Source organism: Salvelinus fontinalis, chromosome 40 (assembly GCF_029448725.1).
Source record: "Salvelinus fontinalis isolate EN_2023a chromosome 40, ASM2944872v1, whole genome shotgun sequence".
Classification (NCBI taxonomy): domain Eukaryota; kingdom Metazoa; phylum Chordata; class Actinopteri; order Salmoniformes; family Salmonidae; genus Salvelinus; species Salvelinus fontinalis.
The window spans coordinates 11,245,161-11,263,791 of record NC_074704.1 but is presented as its reverse complement, the minus strand read 5'-3'; the positions used below and the strand labels follow the sequence as shown (position 1 = coordinate 11,263,791).

General features: G+C 43.6%; 2 protein-coding genes across 6 annotated transcripts in view; both read right to left on the bottom strand.

Moving 5' to 3' along the window:
• Positions 1 to 2,244: 2,244 nt before the first annotated feature.
• LOC129840031 (outer dynein arm-docking complex subunit 3-like) lies at positions 2,245 to 12,580 on the bottom strand. 2 transcript variants are annotated; one of them, XM_055907846.1, is made up of 14 exons: positions 12,287 to 12,580; positions 11,625 to 11,746; positions 11,318 to 11,395; positions 11,005 to 11,184; positions 10,767 to 10,802; positions 10,516 to 10,617; positions 10,084 to 10,209; positions 6,936 to 7,058; positions 6,299 to 6,445; positions 5,824 to 5,984; positions 5,378 to 5,534; positions 5,075 to 5,224; positions 3,982 to 4,066; positions 2,245 to 3,884 (listed from the first exon to the last, which is right to left on the bottom strand). In XM_055907846.1, exons 1-14 carry the CDS (start codon positions 12,363 to 12,365, stop codon positions 3,757 to 3,759), a joined length of 1,674 nt encoding a protein of 557 aa, XP_055763821.1. In that variant the 5' UTR covers positions 12,366 to 12,580; the 3' UTR covers positions 2,245 to 3,756. The 2 variants fall into 2 exon arrangements, with proteins under 2 accessions (XP_055763821.1, XP_055763820.1); XM_055907845.1 differs by having other exon boundaries at positions 2,245 to 3,887; positions 12,287 to 12,578.
• A 23-nt stretch (positions 12,581 to 12,603) lies between these two features.
• slc44a2 (solute carrier family 44 member 2) overlaps positions 12,604 to 18,631 on the bottom strand; it is a 23,308-nt gene continuing 17,280 nt past the window's right edge. For 2 of the 4 annotated variants that reach the window (XM_055907843.1, XM_055907844.1), the window contains exons 16-20: positions 17,718 to 17,791; positions 17,445 to 17,515; positions 17,230 to 17,318; positions 16,899 to 16,983; positions 12,604 to 14,355 (exon numbers count right to left, since the gene is read on the bottom strand). In XM_055907843.1, coding sequence (XP_055763818.1) covers positions 14,243 to 14,355; positions 16,899 to 16,983; positions 17,230 to 17,318; positions 17,445 to 17,515; positions 17,718 to 17,791 — 432 coding nt within the window. In that variant the 3' untranslated portion in view covers positions 12,604 to 14,242. Of the gene's footprint in view, positions 14,356 to 14,665; positions 16,655 to 16,898; positions 16,984 to 17,229; positions 17,319 to 17,444; positions 17,516 to 17,717; positions 17,792 to 18,631 lie in introns of those variants that run through there. The other 2 variants (XM_055907841.1, XM_055907842.1) reach the window with 1 other exon arrangement.

Genomic DNA, 18,631 nt, shown 5'->3' with positions numbered 1-18,631 from the left:
TTAACCTCTTCAGATGGGAAAATGTGTTTTTATGAAGTTGAAAATTTCAACTTTATAACAGAATGTACAAATTAGGTGACCAAGTCACACTTCTCAAAAGGCAACGGATTGGTGGAACGACCCACTTTAGATCAGTAGCGTGAGGTTCCCTGTAGTTCCTCAGAGGTGAGGTGTGTGTCTTTCCCGTAAGCCCACTGATGTTACACAGGATCTCATGTCAAACATGGACAATGGCACTCGCTTGTTAAGTAGTGTAGTGCATTGGATCGTAAGGTGACCCCTTTATTCACAATAGATGGGTTTAGACCATAAAGAGAGAAAAAGTAAAGAACAGAAACAGGTGACCTGCTCTTATGAAACCAAGTGATGCTTTCATACTATTCACAATACTTTAGGTATACAGTGGATGTGTCAATATACTTAATACCGGTAGTTTCATTCAAATACACTATATTGTCAGGGTAAACACTTATTCAATTATTTTCAGTTTCAGAATGTGTTTGGTTTCATATTGTAAAGACATACAGTACAGAATGGCATGATTGATGTGTAAAGACAGTGGGTCCAAAATTCTAATGAAGCCAGAATATTATTTATATATTTAACCAGGCAAGTCAGTTAAGAACAAATTATTATTTACAATGACGGCCTACCCCGCCCAAACTCGTACAACGCAGGGCCAATTGTGCTCCACCCTATGGGACTCCCTATCACAGCCAGATGTGATGCAGCCTCGATTTGAACCAGGGAGTGCAGTGATGCCTCTTGCACTAAGTGCCTTAGACCGCTGCGCCACTCCAGAGACCCAAGTGTGAGTAATAGTGAAGGAAATGTTTTCGTGGGTAGGCTACCATGTTTGGCATGACAATGACCATATGATTTGGCAAGACAGTACAAACAGATCTGAGAACAGCCCCGCTTTTCTTGCTAAAACAGAGGAAGTAAATACAAGCAGTACAAAAGAGAGAGAATATCTGTTGTGCCAACAAGAAGGTGCCGTATAACATTTCTGTTGTACCAACATGGCCTGTTATAAATGGAGTTTCTTTTATCAGCTTTACGGAGAAATATGGAAAGGAAGCATAGCATGACTAATTCAACAGTTTTTTCTATTGTATATTCTACTAAATCAGGGATCATCAACTAGAATCAGCCGCAGGACGATTTTTTCTTGAGTGGATGGTCAGGGGATCGGAATATAATTACAAATAAATTGAGGGCCCGTGGGCCGGCAGTTGGGAAACCCTGACAAAATCATTAGCGCAGGAGTGCCGCATTCAGTCTACCCCGAGGTCAAGAGCGACTCACTTTAAATTGATTATGTTTCCTCGCTGTCCAAATTAGCAAAAATCTCTACGGTTATGAATCTGGACAGAGTGAAGAAACTGTAGATGTAGGGCCATTACCATTTCCAAGGCTCGACCTTAAGGTTTGTCCACTTGCCTGGTTTAAAAAGTTGTACAAAAATTGGACAACCAGAATATATAGATTTCAGTAAAAAAATCACAATATCAAACAATTACTCCGATCAGAATTGGATCAGACCACAGGGTAGTAAATTGCCTATATTCCTATTTGCTATAGCCTATTTCAATAAATGTTATATTTACAAAAAGCAAGAGGACAATGTAAACAGAGCTAAGAGTCTCACCAAAGCAGCGCAAAATATCCGGTCAGAATCGTAATTTTTTTTCTCTTTCTTGAATATCGGATGATCTGGGCCAATAGTCAAAGTCTATTTTTATAGCGGACACACCGGTGTCTTATTGTTATAGAATCCCAAATGTTCTATTTCTTCTCCATTTTATATGAATATGACTTGGCCTAGTACACCATTCTTTCAGCCAAATGCATGCTAGGTTTCTCCTGCCGCGCAATTTCATGATCAAACATTGAATTAATCTAACGGAGTTCTAGGCTATCTCAAAGTTTTAAGTTGTTTTTGAATAACCCAAACATGTGGGAGGCCTAAGGTAATAAATAGAGAGATATAAGATACAATAGAAAGATATAAAAATCTCATGAGAATTTTGAACAAACCTTGACAGTTGACCAACGCATTATAAGACAGAAATGATGCATGCACCGAACGACCAAAAGCCTAATCCTACTAACTGAAATATCATAAAAGCATTGACAAATTAAAGTTATGAAGAGTATTTTCCAAACGATTCTAATGAAGTGTTTAATGTCCTAAAGTTGCAGCTTTCAAATGGGAATAATTATGAAAGTCGGAGTCTATGCTATTCTCATTCTTAGATTTATTTTGAATTACATATATTTTAGGCCACAAGAACTCACATTGAGCAATACAAAGATGAACAAATATAATGAGGAGTCAAAAGAAAACTTAGGCTTCAGCTGAGGAAAGCTTGTGAAAGAAATGATGCGTAGCTGGCCTAGACCTATTTCCATGTTATTCTAGCAATGTGAAACCTACCTACAACACATACTGGCATATAGTAAGTAGCCTAGATGTGAATCAGTGTGTAGTTATCAAGTTGTGAGGAGAGCAGAGTTGCTCTGCAGTCCATGATGATTGACAACCCATCACAAGACCCACAGCCAGCGATCCTTGACTGTGTCACTGCTCTATCTGCACACTTCCGCACACACAGGGTCATACAGGAGTAATCATACAGGAGTAATCATGCAGCAGTAATCATACAGGAGTAATCATGCAGCAGTAATCATACAGGAGTAATCATACAGCAGTAATCATGCAGCAGTAATCATACAGGAGTAATCATGCAGCAGTAATCATACAGGAGTAATCATACAGCAGTAATCATCCAGCAGTAATCATACAGGAGTAATCATGCAGCAGTAATCATACAGGAGTAATCATACAGCAGTAATCATACAGCAGTAATGATACAGGAGTAATCATACAGGAGTAATAAAGGCCTAGTGCACTAATTTAATCACTAATTGTGATTTATTAGGGGGTGCTGCTGCACCCTCAGCACCCATAATTCCCATGGATATGTGTACTTCACTCATTTTCAGTCACCCTTTTGGCCTGTGTTACATACCTTTTTTGGGGGGGACAAGTGACTTCAGTAAACAAGTAAAACATCTGTCCTACTTGTCCAAAGGCTAAAAAGGTTCATGTCAAGCAATGATTTCTACACAGTTTCAATATTTAAGTCATTTCAATGCAGATAAAAAATATATATATATTATACAAAAGAAAATGTCCCACGGGCTGTGTGTTTGACACCCATGCATTAGAGTGATCTTACCTATCCAAAGATTGAGTAATTCTTCAAATCAAGCTTTTTATTGATTTTCATTCCTATTTTTATTACAATTTTATAATATACAAATCAGTGGTGATAGTGGGAAATCAATTATTTTGTGTTGAACTGCTTTGTGATAAAATCAAGTCTTGCATCCATAAAGTAGCTAATGTGATGACTGCAAGGTATGATCTGCCACCACCATGTTCCCCTAGCTACAGTATCATCCCAAATATACATTTACTGTGCATTCCATTAGTTAATAAGGAAATAATTATTTAGCTAACTGAATAATTATATGTGAGGAGTAAGATTTCACTCAAGTCCCCTATGCCATCTAAGCAAAGGTATTTTCACTCAATTCAGGGCACAAATATGACCTATGACCTCACACTAAACACAAACTCATGGCTGCTCTCGTCATAGAAATATAATTACCAAAGCTGACATGCCCATTCTAGCAATTATATTTCTATGGCTCTTGTGACATCTAGCCAGCCTAACTCATCTAGGATCAGAGCTTGCCCTTTTTCTTCTTGGTCCTGGTCTTCCTCTTAGTCTTGGAGTCGATGATGAGCTGAGACTGGTGCTTCAGTATCGCCCTGGTGATAATGTCACCCTCATCGTCCCCGCTCTCCTCCTCTTCTGAAAGAGAGGGAAAAGAGAGAGGGATTGCGAGATAGAGTGTGTCTGTGTGTATGTGTGTGTGCATGCAATTATGCGTCTGATCCCATCTCACCATCATATGGGTCCTGTCTCTGAGCCTCAGGCAGCTTGATGCGGGTGTTGCAATGGGGCAGTTTCCCCTCGATGCTGGCATGGAACTAACACAGACACAAAACCACAGAGAGACAGTTGTTCTCATCATAATAAGATGTCAAAGGGAACATGTTAGTCAAGGAGATCTGTTTATTCAACCATAGGAGTTGGCTATAAAGCACAAAGATCTGGGACCAGGGCTTATGCCTTCAAAATGTAAAGGCATACAACTTGAGACCAGTCAAAGCCAACGTCATTAGAGAATCCCAGACAGACAATGCTACATCATAAGCGCTAACGGTGTACCACTACCCGTACCCTCTGACTCCTGAACAACCCGTACCCTCTGACTCCTGAACACACTGTTCTCAAACACACACCAGGGGGTGACTTCAAGGTGGCTGGCTGGCTGTGACTCGTTAATAATCAAGATCAAACACCTAATGGCCCTATTTCCATCCAGGAACAGATAAGCTATTCAAGCACCAGTGCACAGATTAAAGAACATGGTCTGTATGTAGCATCTAGTCTGGCTGGCGTGGCTGGAGAAAACCTTGGGAGTACAGTAGCAAATGGATGGAAAATAAGCAGATGGTTTCAGGTCATAAAGCTTTACCCTGGCAGGACCTATTTGAGTAGATGCTCCATGTACTGTCTGAAACACCTGTCTGTCTCTACAATACCCAATTCACTGTTGGGAGCAGCAACCCCCGAAAAATAATGAGTGTACACGTGTACTGTCAAATTGCCCTGGTCTAAGGGGCTTTTCCATTCATTCAATTTCTATGCAACAACAGTCAATGTTTAACGAATAAGGAAGAGTCCTATCGCTGATCGTCTCCTCCATCTCCTTCATGATGGCAGCCATGTCCTTCCCCTCTCCCTCCCTCCCCCCACCTCTTCTCCTCCTCCTCCTCCTCACCATCTCCTTCATGATGGCAGCCATGTCCTTCCCCTCTCCCTCCCCTTACCCCCACATCCTCCCCCTCCTCCTGACCTCCATCTCCTTCATGATGGCAGCCATGTCCTTCCCCTCTCCCTCTCCCTTACCCCCACCTCCTCCCCCTCCTCACCTCCTCTTCCTCCATCTCCTTCATGGCGGCGGCCAGGTCCTTCCCCTGGAGCTCCTCCTGCAGTAACAGCAGCTTCTGCTCTGACTGGTACAGCAGCTCCACCACGTACTCCTCTGAGCCGGGGGGCAGCTGGGGCTCCGGGCCCTCACCCTGGAGGAGGGGAGGTGTTTGAGGACACAACTGACATGTTTCTGAGCACCTTCACATTTTTTTTTACAAGGTTTCCCAATGCAACTTGATCTAAAGAATCTGACAGGTCTCAGGTCAGTGTTCATTATATTGTTAATGGGGTCTTCTCTGTACCAGCTTGATGTGCTGCAGTTTGTCAGATAGGTGTTCCACCCCGGCCCGGACCGTGTTCAGGGTACGGGTCAGCCAGTCCAGACGCTCCTTGGCGGCGTCGCGTCTCCCCTGCTCCGCCTGCAGGTGGCGCTTACAGTCCTCCAGCATCTGCTGACCACTGTAGAAGACAGTAAGAAATATCCATCAAAATGACTTTACAGACACACTCAACTCAACACTAGGAGAGGAACCTTTCAGACCAACTTCTGTACCACAACAAGTTGCTTGATTGGTCTTCTCCCACAAGTTCTCCCACAATTTACAATCCTCAAGGATCTGTTCTGAGGGTCACTGTTTTAATAAATAATACCTTCCACTGAAGGTGTCAGCATCCGCTTACAACTTCGCTGGTCTGCTACGTTGCTGTGTAATCCCTAACCCTTGACCTCTAACCCCTGCCCACTGACCTAGAGAGCTTGGTCTCCCCGGAGTACTTGATGTCCTGGAAGTGTTGCTGCAGACAGTCCCTGTCCTCCTTCAGCTGTAGCAGGGTTCTCTGGTTCTCCTTCTTCAGATCCTCCAGGTGCTGCTGGGTGTCTCCCTGGGAGATGAACCTCTCCACCACCTCCTGCATAGGGACATGGAGATGGATGAACACACACACACACACAGATATAGATTAATACACACACACACAGATATAGATTAATACACACACACACACATATATAAATAGCTGAAAAACACACAACACTTGCATACACACACATGGATACAGTAGGTGCATAAACAAACTAACAGACATGTACCACACACACACTTGCATACAAAGACACACATTTACATTTACATTTAAGTCATTTAGCAGACGCTCTTATCCAGAGCGACTTACAAACCGCACACAAAACGAAATAATCATATAAAATGACCTCCTCTCCGTACCCGTGTGTCAGTGACCCCCGTGGCCTCCTTGATGCGTCTGAAGGCCTCTTCGAAAGTAGAGATGGCCCTCTCCTCCTCCCCCAGCCCGGTGGCACTGCGCTGGGCGTCGCTACTCAGCTCGTCAGGCTGCAAGGCTGCCCGCTGGGCCTGGAGGGAAGGGGGCAGACATCAGGACATTTACTCTGTAGACTAAGTGATATTTAAGAAGTATAGATATATAGCTAAATAGAATGGACACAGCACCTCATGTTATATCCCTTGATATGGGTATACCCAGGGCCGTGTCTAGGCATAAGCGATACAAGCGGACTCTTAGGGCCCTGCGAACCTCCAAAATTAGTAGAATCACATATGTTTTAAAACTGCTAAATGTTCTCTCTGCCCCATGGAAAAACATGTAGAATTGTAGGTCATTAACTTTACAATTTACCAAGAGGGTGGCCACAAATGTTTTGCCCGCTAGGTGAGGGAAGCCCCCAACCAAATCTCACATAGGGCCCCCAAAATGCTAGAAATGGCCCTGGGTACACCCAAGATGGCAGCCGGTCCAGCCATCATGGAACGTTGACTTGAATAGGAATATCCCTTCTTGTCATTGTTATTCTATGGATGTAAGTGTAAAGTGGTGGGGACCAACCCTTCTCTCCACTCTCTCAGCCTGGGCTTTACGGTCCTCTGCCTCTTTCTTGTAACGGGTGAGGATACACTCTCTGTCCTTCCTCTCCCTGTACATCTGTTCTTCTTGACGCTGCAGCTCTGCCTGAGAGAGAGAGAGAGAAAGAGAGAGAGAAAGAGAGAGAGAGAGACCGAGAGTCAATTAACTACTGTTTATCGAAAAACAGCAAAGAAAAGCATTCAACTCACAACAAATAGCTGTAAACGCAGACAGCTGGACTTTACATGATGGACACATCAATGACTGTAAGGTGATGCATGAAGGGGAGAGGTACGGGACAGTCCTCAGTTACAATAATAATACCCATGCTGGTCACCTTGGCAGTGTCTTTGGAGAGGAGTGTGTGTGTGTGTGCTGGTCACCTTGGCAGTGTCTTTGGAGAGGAGTGTGTGTGTGTGTGTGCTGGTCACCTTGGCAGTGTCTTTGGAGAGGAGTGTGTATGTGTGTGTGTGCTGGTCACCTTGGCAGTGTCTTTGGAGAGGAGTGTGTGTGTGTGTGTGTGCTGGTCACCTTGGCAGTGTCTTTGGAGAGGAGTGTGTGTGTGTGTGTGTGTGTGTGTGTGTGTGCTGGTCACCTTGGCAGTGTCTTTGGAGAGGAGTGTGTGTGTGTGTGTGTGCTGGTCACCTTGGCAGTGTCTTTGGAGAGGAGTGTGTGTGTGTGTGTGTGCTGGTCACCTTGGCAGTGTCTTTGGAGAGGAGTGTGTGTGTGTGTGTGTGCTGGTCACCTTGGCAGTGTCTTTGGAGAGGAGTGTGTGTGTGTGCTGGTCACCTTGGCAGTGTCTTTGGAGAGGAGTGTGTATGTGTGCTGGTCACCTTGGCAGTGTCTTTGGAGAGGCGTGTGTATGTGTGCGGGTCACCTTGGCAGTGTCTTTGGAGAGGAGTGTGTATGTGTGCTGGTCACCATGGCAGTGTCTTGGAGAGGAGTGTGTGTGTGTGTGCTGGTCACCATGGCAGTGTCTTTGGAGAGGAGTGTGTGTGTGTGCTGGTCACCTTGGCAGTGTCTTTGGAGAGGAGTGTGTATGTGTGCTGGTCACCTTGGCAGTGTCTTTGGAGAGGAGTGTGTATGTGTGCTGGTCACCTTGGCAGTGTCTTTGGAGAGGAGTGTGTGTGTGTGCTGGTCACCTTGGCAGTGTCTTTGGAGAGGAGTGTGTATGTGTGCTGGTCACCTTGGCAGTGTCTTTGGAGAGGAGTGTGTATGTGTGCTGGTCACCTTGGCAGTGTCTTTGGAGAGGAGTGTGTATGTATGTGTGCTGGTCACCTTGGCAGTGTCTTTGGAGAGGAGTGTGTATGTATGTGTGCTGGTCACCTTGGCAGTGTCTTTGGAGAGGAGTGTGTGTGTGAGAGGAGTGTGTGTGTGTGCTGGTCACCTTGGCAGTGTCTTTGGAGAGGAGTGTGTATGTGTGCTGGTCACCATGGCAGTGTCTTTGGAGAGGCGTGTGTATGTATGTGTGCTGGTCACCTTGGCAGTGTCTTTGGAGAGGAGTGTGTGTGTGAGAGGAGTGTGTATGTGTGCTGGTCAGTTTGGCAGTGTCTTTGGAGAGGAGTGTGTATGTGTGCTGGTCACCATAGCAGTGTCTTTGGAGAGGAGTGTGTATGTGTGCTGGTCACCTTGGCAGTGTCTTTGGAGAGGAGTGTGTGTGTGTGCTGGTCACCTTGGCAGTGTCTTTGGAGAGGAGTGTGTGTGTGTGCTGGTCACCTTGGCAGTGTCTTTGGAGAGGAGTGTGTATGTGTGCTGGTCACCTTGGCAGTGTCTTTGGAGAGGAGTGTGTGTGTGTGTGTGTGCTGGTCACCTTGGCAGTGTCTTTGGAGAGGAGTGTGTATGTGTGCTGGTCACCTTGGCAGTGTCTTTGGAGAGGAGTGTGTATGTGTGCTGGTCACCTTGGCAGTGTCTTTGGAGAGGAGTGTGTATGTGTGCTGGTCACCTTGGCAGTGTCTTTGGAGAGGAGTGTGTGTGTGTGTGTGTGCTGGTCACCTTGGCAGTGTCTTTGGAGAGGAGTGTGTATGTGTGCTGGTCACCATGGCAGTGTCTTTGGAGAGGAGTGTGTATGTGTGCTGGTCACCTTGGCAGTGTCTTTGGAGAGGAGAGTGTGTGTGTGTGTGCTGGTCACCTTGGCAGTGTCTTTGGAGAGGAGTGTGTATGTGTGTGTGCTGGTCACCTTGGCAGTGTCTTTGGAGAGGAGTGTGTATGTGTGCTGGTCACCATGGCAGTGTCTTTGGAGAGGCGTGTGTATGTATGTGTGCTGGTCACCTTGGCAGTGTCTTTGGAGAGGAGTGTGTATGTGTGCTGGTCACCATGGCAGTGTCTTTGGAGAGGAGTGTGTATGTATGTGTGCTGGTCACCTTGGCAGTGTCTTTGGAGAGGAGTGTGTGTGTGAGAGGAGTGTGTGTGAGTTCTGGTCACCTTGGCAGTGTCTTTGGAGAGGAGTGTGTATGTGTGCTGGTCACCTTGGCAGTGTCTTTGGAGAGGAGTGTGTATGTATGTGTGCTGGTCACCTTGGCAGTGTCTTTGGAGAGGCGTGTGTATGTATGTGTGCTGGTCACCTTGGCAGTGTCTTTGGAGAGGAGTGTGTATGTATGTGTGCTGGTCACCTTGGCAGTGTCTTTGGAGAGGAGTGTGTGTGTGAGAGGAGTGTGTGTGAGTTCTGGTCACCTTGGCAGTGTCTTTGGAGAGGAGTGTGTATGTGTGCTGGTCACCATGGCAGTGTCTTTGGAGAGGCGTGTGTATGTATGTGTGCTGGTCACCATGGCAGTGTCTTTGGAGAGGCGTGTGTATGTATGTGTGCTGGTCACCATGGCAGTGTCTTTGGAGAGGCGTGTGTATGTATGTGTGCTGGTCACCTTGGCAGTGTCTTTGGAGAGGCGTGTGTATGTATGTGTGCTGGTCACCTTGGCAGTGTCTTTGGAGAGGAGTGTGTATGTGTGCTGGTCACCTTGGCAGTGTCTTTGGAGAGGAGTGTGTATGTGTGCTGGTCACCTTGGCAGTGTCTTTGGAGAGGCGTGTGTATGTATGTGTGCTGGTCACCTTGGCAGTGTCTTTGGAGAGGAGTGTGTATGTGTGCTGGTCACCTTGGCAGTGTCTTTGGAGAGGAGTGTGTATGTGTGCTGGTCACCTTGGCAGTGTCTTTGGAGAGGAGTGCCTCACTGTTCATGACCTGCAGGTCCTTCAGCTCCTGTCTCTGTCTCAGGATCTCAGCCTCTAGTTTATCCAGCTGGGACTGGAAGGTCAGGCTCTCCTCCTAATTATAATATATGCCAATTAGCACACGCCTTTCTCCAAAGCTACTTACGTCAGTGAGTGCATACGTTTCCGTATGGGTTGCCCCAGCGGGAATTGAACCCACGACTTAGCCACTGAGCTACACAGGACAAAGAGCGAGGTAGGGTACTTTATCATCTGTTAGGAAATTAGAGTAGGTCATGGAAAAGGATTCAACTACCCAAAGAGCACATTGGAGAGGAGGCATGGCTTGGTTGCATAAAGTTAAATGTGGGGCGAGTTGGCGAAACAGCACAAAGAGATCTGGGACCAGGCTAGGACTAACCTGTAGGTGGGCCTTTAGTTTCAGATAGCCCCTCATGATGTGTTCAGCCTCCTGGCACTTCAGCTGGGCTTTCTCCAGACGATTCTCCAGCACCCGCAAGTTCTGGAAGACGACACACCCACACACAGACACACTTATAGACGGTTGATTGATCCTGAGCTGGGCATGTTAAGTTTTTGAAAAGTTTCTTATTGTGGATAAGACTGGCTAGAATCAGAGGGGTGAGGCAGCGTGGAAGGAAAGAGCGTAACCTTTTGGGGATGCTCCTCAGCCGCCTCTCCTTCACTCTGTGGACCAAGGGCAACACATCAGTCACCTCCACTATATTCACACCACTATATTCACTATTTTGTGTGTGTGTGTGTGTGTCTGTCAGTCAGTCTGTCTGTCAGTTAATCAATCAGTCAGTCAGTCGGTCCTGCACTACATAGAGAATAGAGTTCCATTCCAGTCGCACCCTCTGCTGCACTGTTTGTCTCTATATAGTACCTTGGCCTCCTCGTTGAGTCTCTCCGTGTCTCTCTCTGGTCCCCTGTTCTCTAGCTTCATACTCTGGTACAGTGTCTTTAGGTCCTCCAGGCGACGACGGTACGTCTGGGTGGTGTGCTTTAGAGCGTTCAGCTTCTTCATCTTGTCACACACCTTCTGGTCCAGCACCTTGAGAGCAGCCTGCTCACCAGGATGCAAAGTAGATCATCTTGATTATCCCCAATGGGCAATTTGCATTACAGATGATAGTCAATAATACAGAAAAATACACATACATCAAACAAACATAGCTATGCGTTTGCGATGTCCCCACCTTCCCTGACATGTTTCTGAAGGCAGCTTTCTCCATGCCTCGGCTTTGGAAGGCCTCCTTTATCACCTGCTCGTCCCCCTGGAAGAGAGAAAGAAAACAGTCTGTAACAGGGAAGGACTACCTCAACTTTTCCAATAATAAATGCTCCTTTTCATTTTCAGTTCCAAAATGTTTTGTTACGACTTACGATGTGCACTAATGAATATGACCCTGCACTCCAAAGTTCTAACAGGGAAAAACAACCTGGGAAGTACAAGCTGAGCATTGAAACCAAAACATTTGTGATATAATAACCAGTTTTACTTACAGCAAGAGCGTTTGCCAACTTCTTGTGTAGTCTCTTGTTCTCCTGCCTCAGCTGAAGGATAGAATTCCTGTTTTTCTTGATGCTTGACTGAGACATTTCATAGTATGCACTTCTGTCGCCCTCTGTTGGGCGAATTCACAATTTCGTTATTTCAGCATCCTTTGACTGACTTTTGGCCTTCTCTTAGTCTTATTCAAAGAAACAGGGAACTAGCAATTACATAAAAAGTTGAATGCCATTTATATTTTTGTGTCCCAAACTGTTCCCCATTACTCAGGGAATGTTAATGGCTAGGAAGGTAGGCTAAATATCTCAACAAGCATTTTACTATTTCTAGTTAAGCCCATTTTGCTGGCAACATAGCCTACACATCACCTGACCTTGCAAAATGATTGCAACAAAGTAGCTAGTAGTTAACGTTCTAACTTTCATCATAGCTTCATGTGGCCATACATTTCCCAGCGAGAGTAAATTAACCTGTAAGTAACCTCACAGATGGAGGTAACGTTAGCTAAGAATCGTTAGTATAATGTTAGCAAGATAGCGCTAATGCAAAGTCTGAATTTGCTATTCAACATGGCGTTTACACACACAACTAGGCCTAGCTAGTTAACTAGCATAAGTTACCGGTCCTAGCCAGCCTGCTGTAAGTCTTAACCTACCAAGAAGTTGAATTTTCCTCTGCAGTTCTGTTATTTGGTCATGAAGGGGCGGCTTAATGGCCTCGGCGCTGAACGGCATTTTCAGTGTGCACCAATCACAAACTAATAGTTGACTTTAGAAGTAGCTAGCTAGCATTAGATACAAACTGACGCACTTTTAGGTAGTTTTGTCCTTGTATGAGCGGAATTCGCGTGAAAACACCGTCGTTCAGATAGCTTCTCGTTGCCTAGCAACATGTACACTGACTTTCCTATCAGGTCGAAGCTCGAGACCGAACACAAACCTAGAGCAAACCGAGCAACAAAGCAGCACCGACTTGACTTCAACTCACTTTAATTATGTATTTTTTCTAGATACAATAACTTTAAATACAAATTTAGTATGTAGTAGTAAAAAAAAAAAGTGAAAAAAGTGGGGTTATTTACAACACATCCTGCTCCAAAAACACACGTTTACACAATCCTTCTCTTTAAAATGAAATATACAAAAGCTTGCATTTGAGGTTAAGTAAATAGTCCATGGGCCAGCAGGCCAAATTTCACATATTTGTCTACTTTGGGGTGGCAAAGTCTAATGATGATTTTAATTTAGGTCCATGTCAGTGGGATACATGTTGGTATGATACCCATGATTCTGCGGTAGGTAAATGTGTGCATTTTGTGTTTTGACCCCTATGTGGTTCGTTGGGCCCACAGGATTGATGGTATGAAATAATGTTGTATTATCTGGGAACAATCTTTTCAAACGAAGGGAATTTTATATGTTATTAACTTCATAATACAATATATTAAGGTATGAAACAACTGGAATGGTAATGACGTCTCTATGGTCCCATCTGGTCCCATCTTTCGGGGGTCAAAGGTCATAAATGTATGCATTTTGGGGTATATCAAGACAGAATGGGAAGTATAGAAATAGTATAGAAATATCTAGTTCCGCTATTTGTAACAGTGTTGTTTCAACGATGAGTCAGTCTAGGTAAATCATTTCGAAGAGATGGCAAAAATGTACCAAATACCGTGTTTTTACGATTAGATCCACCCAATAGAATGTTCCATTGTTGTTTGATACAGTCATTTTCAATGAGCATGTGAACGTTCCAACTTGCCTTAAAATGTAATTATCAGCCTGCAAACATTCTATTGCATAGACTCCCATACAACAAGACATATAAAGGTGTGAAAAGCATAGAAAGCTACTCTTTTGGAGAGGGTATCATATATATTTGTTCAACCTTTACCACCCCAAAGTGGACTACGTTTTTCACTGGCCCATGGACTACTTAACAAACCTTCAGTCCCAAAACTAATACTGCATTAGAACATGGTTTCTTTACTTTGGTAAGTTACAGTAAATGTACACTGCAATATGCAGCCATTATACAAAGAGCAACAGCAGCAATACTGAAAAATAATACTATTAACAAACCTGATGCAAAAATTATTTAGCATTTAAGCAAAACATTTTTGTAAATTAATTGTGAGAATCTATGTAATCCATTATACATTTGAGAAAACTGACAAAAACTTAGAGAATTCTCATGTAAAACATGTGTTCAAATTGAACACATTATAGTCAGCCAAAAAAAAAAAGGTATCAAAGTTTTGTATGTTCAGAGTTTCAAGAGGACTGCAAAAAGTAAAAAAAGTAAAAGTAAAACAGCCTAGCCAAACAAAAAGCAACAACAAAAATGATAATAAAACAAGAACAGATTTACATCTCTAAAAAAAACTAAATATTATAAGCTCTGTCATAGACACCTTCTGTGGGAAACACAACGGAATATGTTGGCTACTCATTCAGACCTCTCTGTTTGTGACGATGGCATCCTTCTGTAGCCATACAGTATCATGATCTTAAGGCACATTCGATACACACAGCACACTGCGCAGGCAAGGCGGCTTGACCTCATCTTTCTCTGTTCTCCTCACACATACACACACGCACACAGACAGCTAGTCTACAGTCTTGGCCTGATCCTCGTTGGACTTCTTCAGAATGGCGAGAAGGTTCTGAGACATGAAGTAGGGTCTCTCTGCAGTTCCGTCATTGCGTTCCAGGTCTTCCACTGGAAAATTAATGAATTGATGAGACAACAATAAGAGAACCAACCATTGTCAACATCTCTTCATGTAAAACAGTATCCTATTCCTAACAACATAAAGGGCCGGTGTCCCAGACACCGTCTAAGCTTCATCCTGTACTGAAAAGCATGCGTTGATGAAAGTGCTTGTATAGTCCAGGACTAAACTTATTAAGTCTGTATCTGGGAAACTGTCCCAAAGTGAATAGAAACTCACCATTGTGTCATTCTCCCACTGTCCTATCGTCATTCAATATGATTACATTTGTCATTTACATGCAAAAAAAACTATGTATTGATCAATACAACAAACTTTAATCAACAGCTGCATCCAACAGAAGCAAACTGAGTGGAATGTATCATATATAAGTGAAATACTACATCAGCTAACATGTTTACAATGTGACACACACTGACAGAAACAGATAGAAAACATTGGCAGAAGGTTGCAAGGTTAGTTTTGATAAAGCACTCAATAGGCAATGTTACTGAAACACCATGCAGCACAGAGATAGGAAGAGAGAGAAAGAGAGACAGACAGAGAGACAGATCGAGAGAAAGAAGAAAACAAAGGCAAATAGGGTCAGTAAACATTGAACAGGGCTTGCAAGGTCGTATTCATTAGGCCATGCAGCGGAAAACGTTTAAAAACATTTTGCAACGGAAAACAAAAACAAGTTCAGGTACGCCTCATAATAAGGCCGGAATGGAGTAAATAGAATGGCTTCAGACACATGGAAACCATGTTTTCGATGTATTTGATACCATTCCACTGATTCTGCTCCAGCTATTACCAAGAGCCCATCCTCCCCAATTAAGGCGCCACCAACCTCCTGTGGGTAATACGACCCAGATCTGAGAGGTTAAAACGATTGCGTCACAGCAACACAATCACAGCAGTTAAGCTGAAATTCCAAGGCAAGTAGTTTGTGGAATTTCATTACAATACATTGAGTCCAAAAACATGTTCCTGGCTGGAGGGATCATCTATATAATTGATACAGAACTTAATAAGCAAAATTAATAATTACACACAGATGTAATAAGACATAATAAGCATACTAATTAATAAATACATACTGTACATACACATTGATTCCATTGGAAATCACATTTTCATATCAAAGGATATCAAAGGATTTACCATTTGGTGTCAGCTGGTATCAATGTAAACATTGTTCATTTTCACCGTTAGTTGAAGTTTTGTTTTGATTGACTGTAAACATTGTAATAGTGAATTCATAGTGCATTCATTACTCATTACTTCATGATATTAAGACAATTAAATATTCATAATAACAATTGTAGTAGTCAGGCACAGGTTCAGCACTCACAAATCTACAGATCCTCACGGTAAAAAACCATCACTGTCTAAAACCAAACCAACACAATAAATGAATAGTCAATAAATAAACATAATATTTTCAAGCTACAGAGATGCACTGGGTTTTTGACCAGCCTTTTACAACCACAGGACCTTGTTAAAACCATCTACCTTTACGTTAAAACAACCCTGTGTGTGAATACAATACATTAGCACTGTGAAAAGTCTTGCATTTAAAAGCTGGTCATACATTTAACTGGTTCAAATCACACAGTCGTTAGCATAGAATGACATATTAGCATAGAATTACATATTACGTCGTTAGTAACAGGTACTGTATACTGGCTCCATACGGCACATGTTATATGAGTAGGGCCAGGGGCATTTCCTGACCTAGTTATGAGGTTTACCAAGCTCCACGTCTCCATGACAACGTAAACTACTACTCCTGGGGTGTAGAAGGAGGGTCTTTAGGCTCCGCCTCTTGAGGTTTCTTTTCCTCCGTCTCTTCCTTTTTAGGTTCTGTCGGCTGGTGATCCTTCTCTTCAGGCTTGTCCTCCTTTGATCCCTTTTCTTCCACTCCTGCCTCCTCTTCTGGTCCCTTCTTTTCTGGTCCCTTCTCTTCCTTCTCCTCCTTCACTTCAGATTTCTCCTCTTGTGGTTCTTCCACTTCCTCCTCTTTGATCTTCTCCTTCAGAGGTTGCTCCTCTTCGTTGGCCTGCATGAACACATCTTGGCGTTGTAGTTGTATCTCTCCATCTTGTTCTTTCAGCGGTACTTCCTCCTCCAGGCGAACTTCGTCCATCAGTGTAGGTTCACTTGGGTCAGCGTCTGGCTGTTCCGTACCATCTTTGTTGTCCTCTTCCTCCGCCATTTTGGTTTTGGAGAGAATCTCGTGAAGCTCCAGAGACATGAAGTACGGCCTTTCTGGAGAGCCGTCGTTTCTCTCCAGGTCTTCGCCTTCGTTGTGTGTGTGTTTGATGTGTATTATGGGGTTATGTTTGTTCGGGTTAGTGGAAAAAAAGAACAGAAGCAAAAAGTGTGGAATAAGAAATAGTGAAGTGTGGAAGAAGGAGGGAAGAGACAAAGAGAAGGAAAAGTCAGAAACATGGCAGGCAAAAGAGGAATCTCAGGTAAAAAGAGCATTTCAGATTTGGAAAGTTGTGTGAGTGACTAAAGAGTATATCAATAAAATATTACTCACAGAAGCAGAGGAAGAGTGTGTCCACACACATAGCGTACACACTGAAGAATCCATGGGCAATCAGGTAGGATCCCACCACCACCGTCTAGGAAGAGAGAAACAGGCACACACACAGTGTTGGAATCAATACAAACAACACTTACAGACTCTCTAAGGCAGTATTTCTCAGCCTTGAGTCAGTAGACCGGCCCTGGGATAATGTTGACCAGTTTTAATGTAAGGGTCCTATAGATAAGTATGACCCTTAGCTTACCAATCCCTAGCACAAAAAAACATTGAGAGACATGGATTTAAATAACAGTATAAGAGTTCATTCAGGCCTGTCTCTCACCAGAATGGGAACCCAGTAGTAGTTGAGAGAGGGGGCAGTCTGCTCCACAGCCTTAATCCTCCCAGAGAAGAAGAAGAAAGAACAGATTCCTAGCAAGAGAAGAAGAGATGCATATTATTAGGATATGAGGGCTCACTGAAAAGTATCACAGATGGTGGGAAACTGTACAAGGTGTAAATCAAGTCTCTCTGCTTGTGTTTCTGAGGATCACTTACCCACAATTCCAACGATGAGGAGCTTCCCCAAAAACAATAGGAAGTCAGTCACCTTGTCCAAGACAGCCACCCTGAGAAGCCAACAGAGAAATTAATCAAAAGAGACAGAAAACCAAAGAGATACATACATACTGTCTATATGAATGGAGAAGAGGAGTTGTTAAAGATGCTATTGCTCTTCAGAAAAGGTCCCAGAGACTGGGGTTTGAGAAGGAGTTGTGAAGGGTTTATGGAGGGTTTATGAAGGGCGTCTCAGTAGTCAACAACACTCACCTGATTATATTTCTCATGAGGAGGAAGAAGGCATCTCTGGCTGAGGTACAGAAGCTTTTGCCATATATTGCCACCTAGGGGAAACATGTGGTGTTACATACAGTGTCAATTCACACAGTTCACACTGTTCAATACACACAGTTCACACTGTCTTCAATACACACAGTTCACACTGTCTTCAATACACACAGTTCACACTGTCTTCAATACACACAGTTCACACTGTCTTCAATTCACACAGTTCACACTGTCTTCAATTCACACAGTTCACACAGTCTTCAATACACACAGTTCACACTGTCTTCAATACACACAGTTCACACTGTCTTCAATACACACAGTTCACACTGTCTTCAATTCACACAGTTCACACTGTCTTCAATTCACACAGTTCACACAGTCTTCAATACACACAGTTCACACAGTCTTCAATACACACAGTTCACACAGTCTTCAATACACACAGTTCACACAGTCTTCAATACACACAGTTCACGCAGTCTTCAATTCACACAGTCTTCAATACACACAGTTCACACAGTCTTCAATACACACAGTTCACACAGTCTTCAATACACACAGTTCACACAGTCTTCAATTCACACAGTTCACACAGTCTTCAATACACACAGTTCACGCAGTCTTCAATTCACACAGTCTTCAATACACACAGTTCACACAGTCTTCAATACACACAGTTCACACAGTCTTCAATACACACAGTTCACACAGTCTTCAATACACACAGTTCACGCAGTCTTCAATTCACACAGTCTTCAATACACACAGTTCACACAGTCTTCAATACACACAGTTCACACAGTCTTCAATACACACAGTTCACACAGTCTTCAATACACACAGTTCACACAGTCTTCAATACACACAGTTCACACAGTCTTCAATACACACAG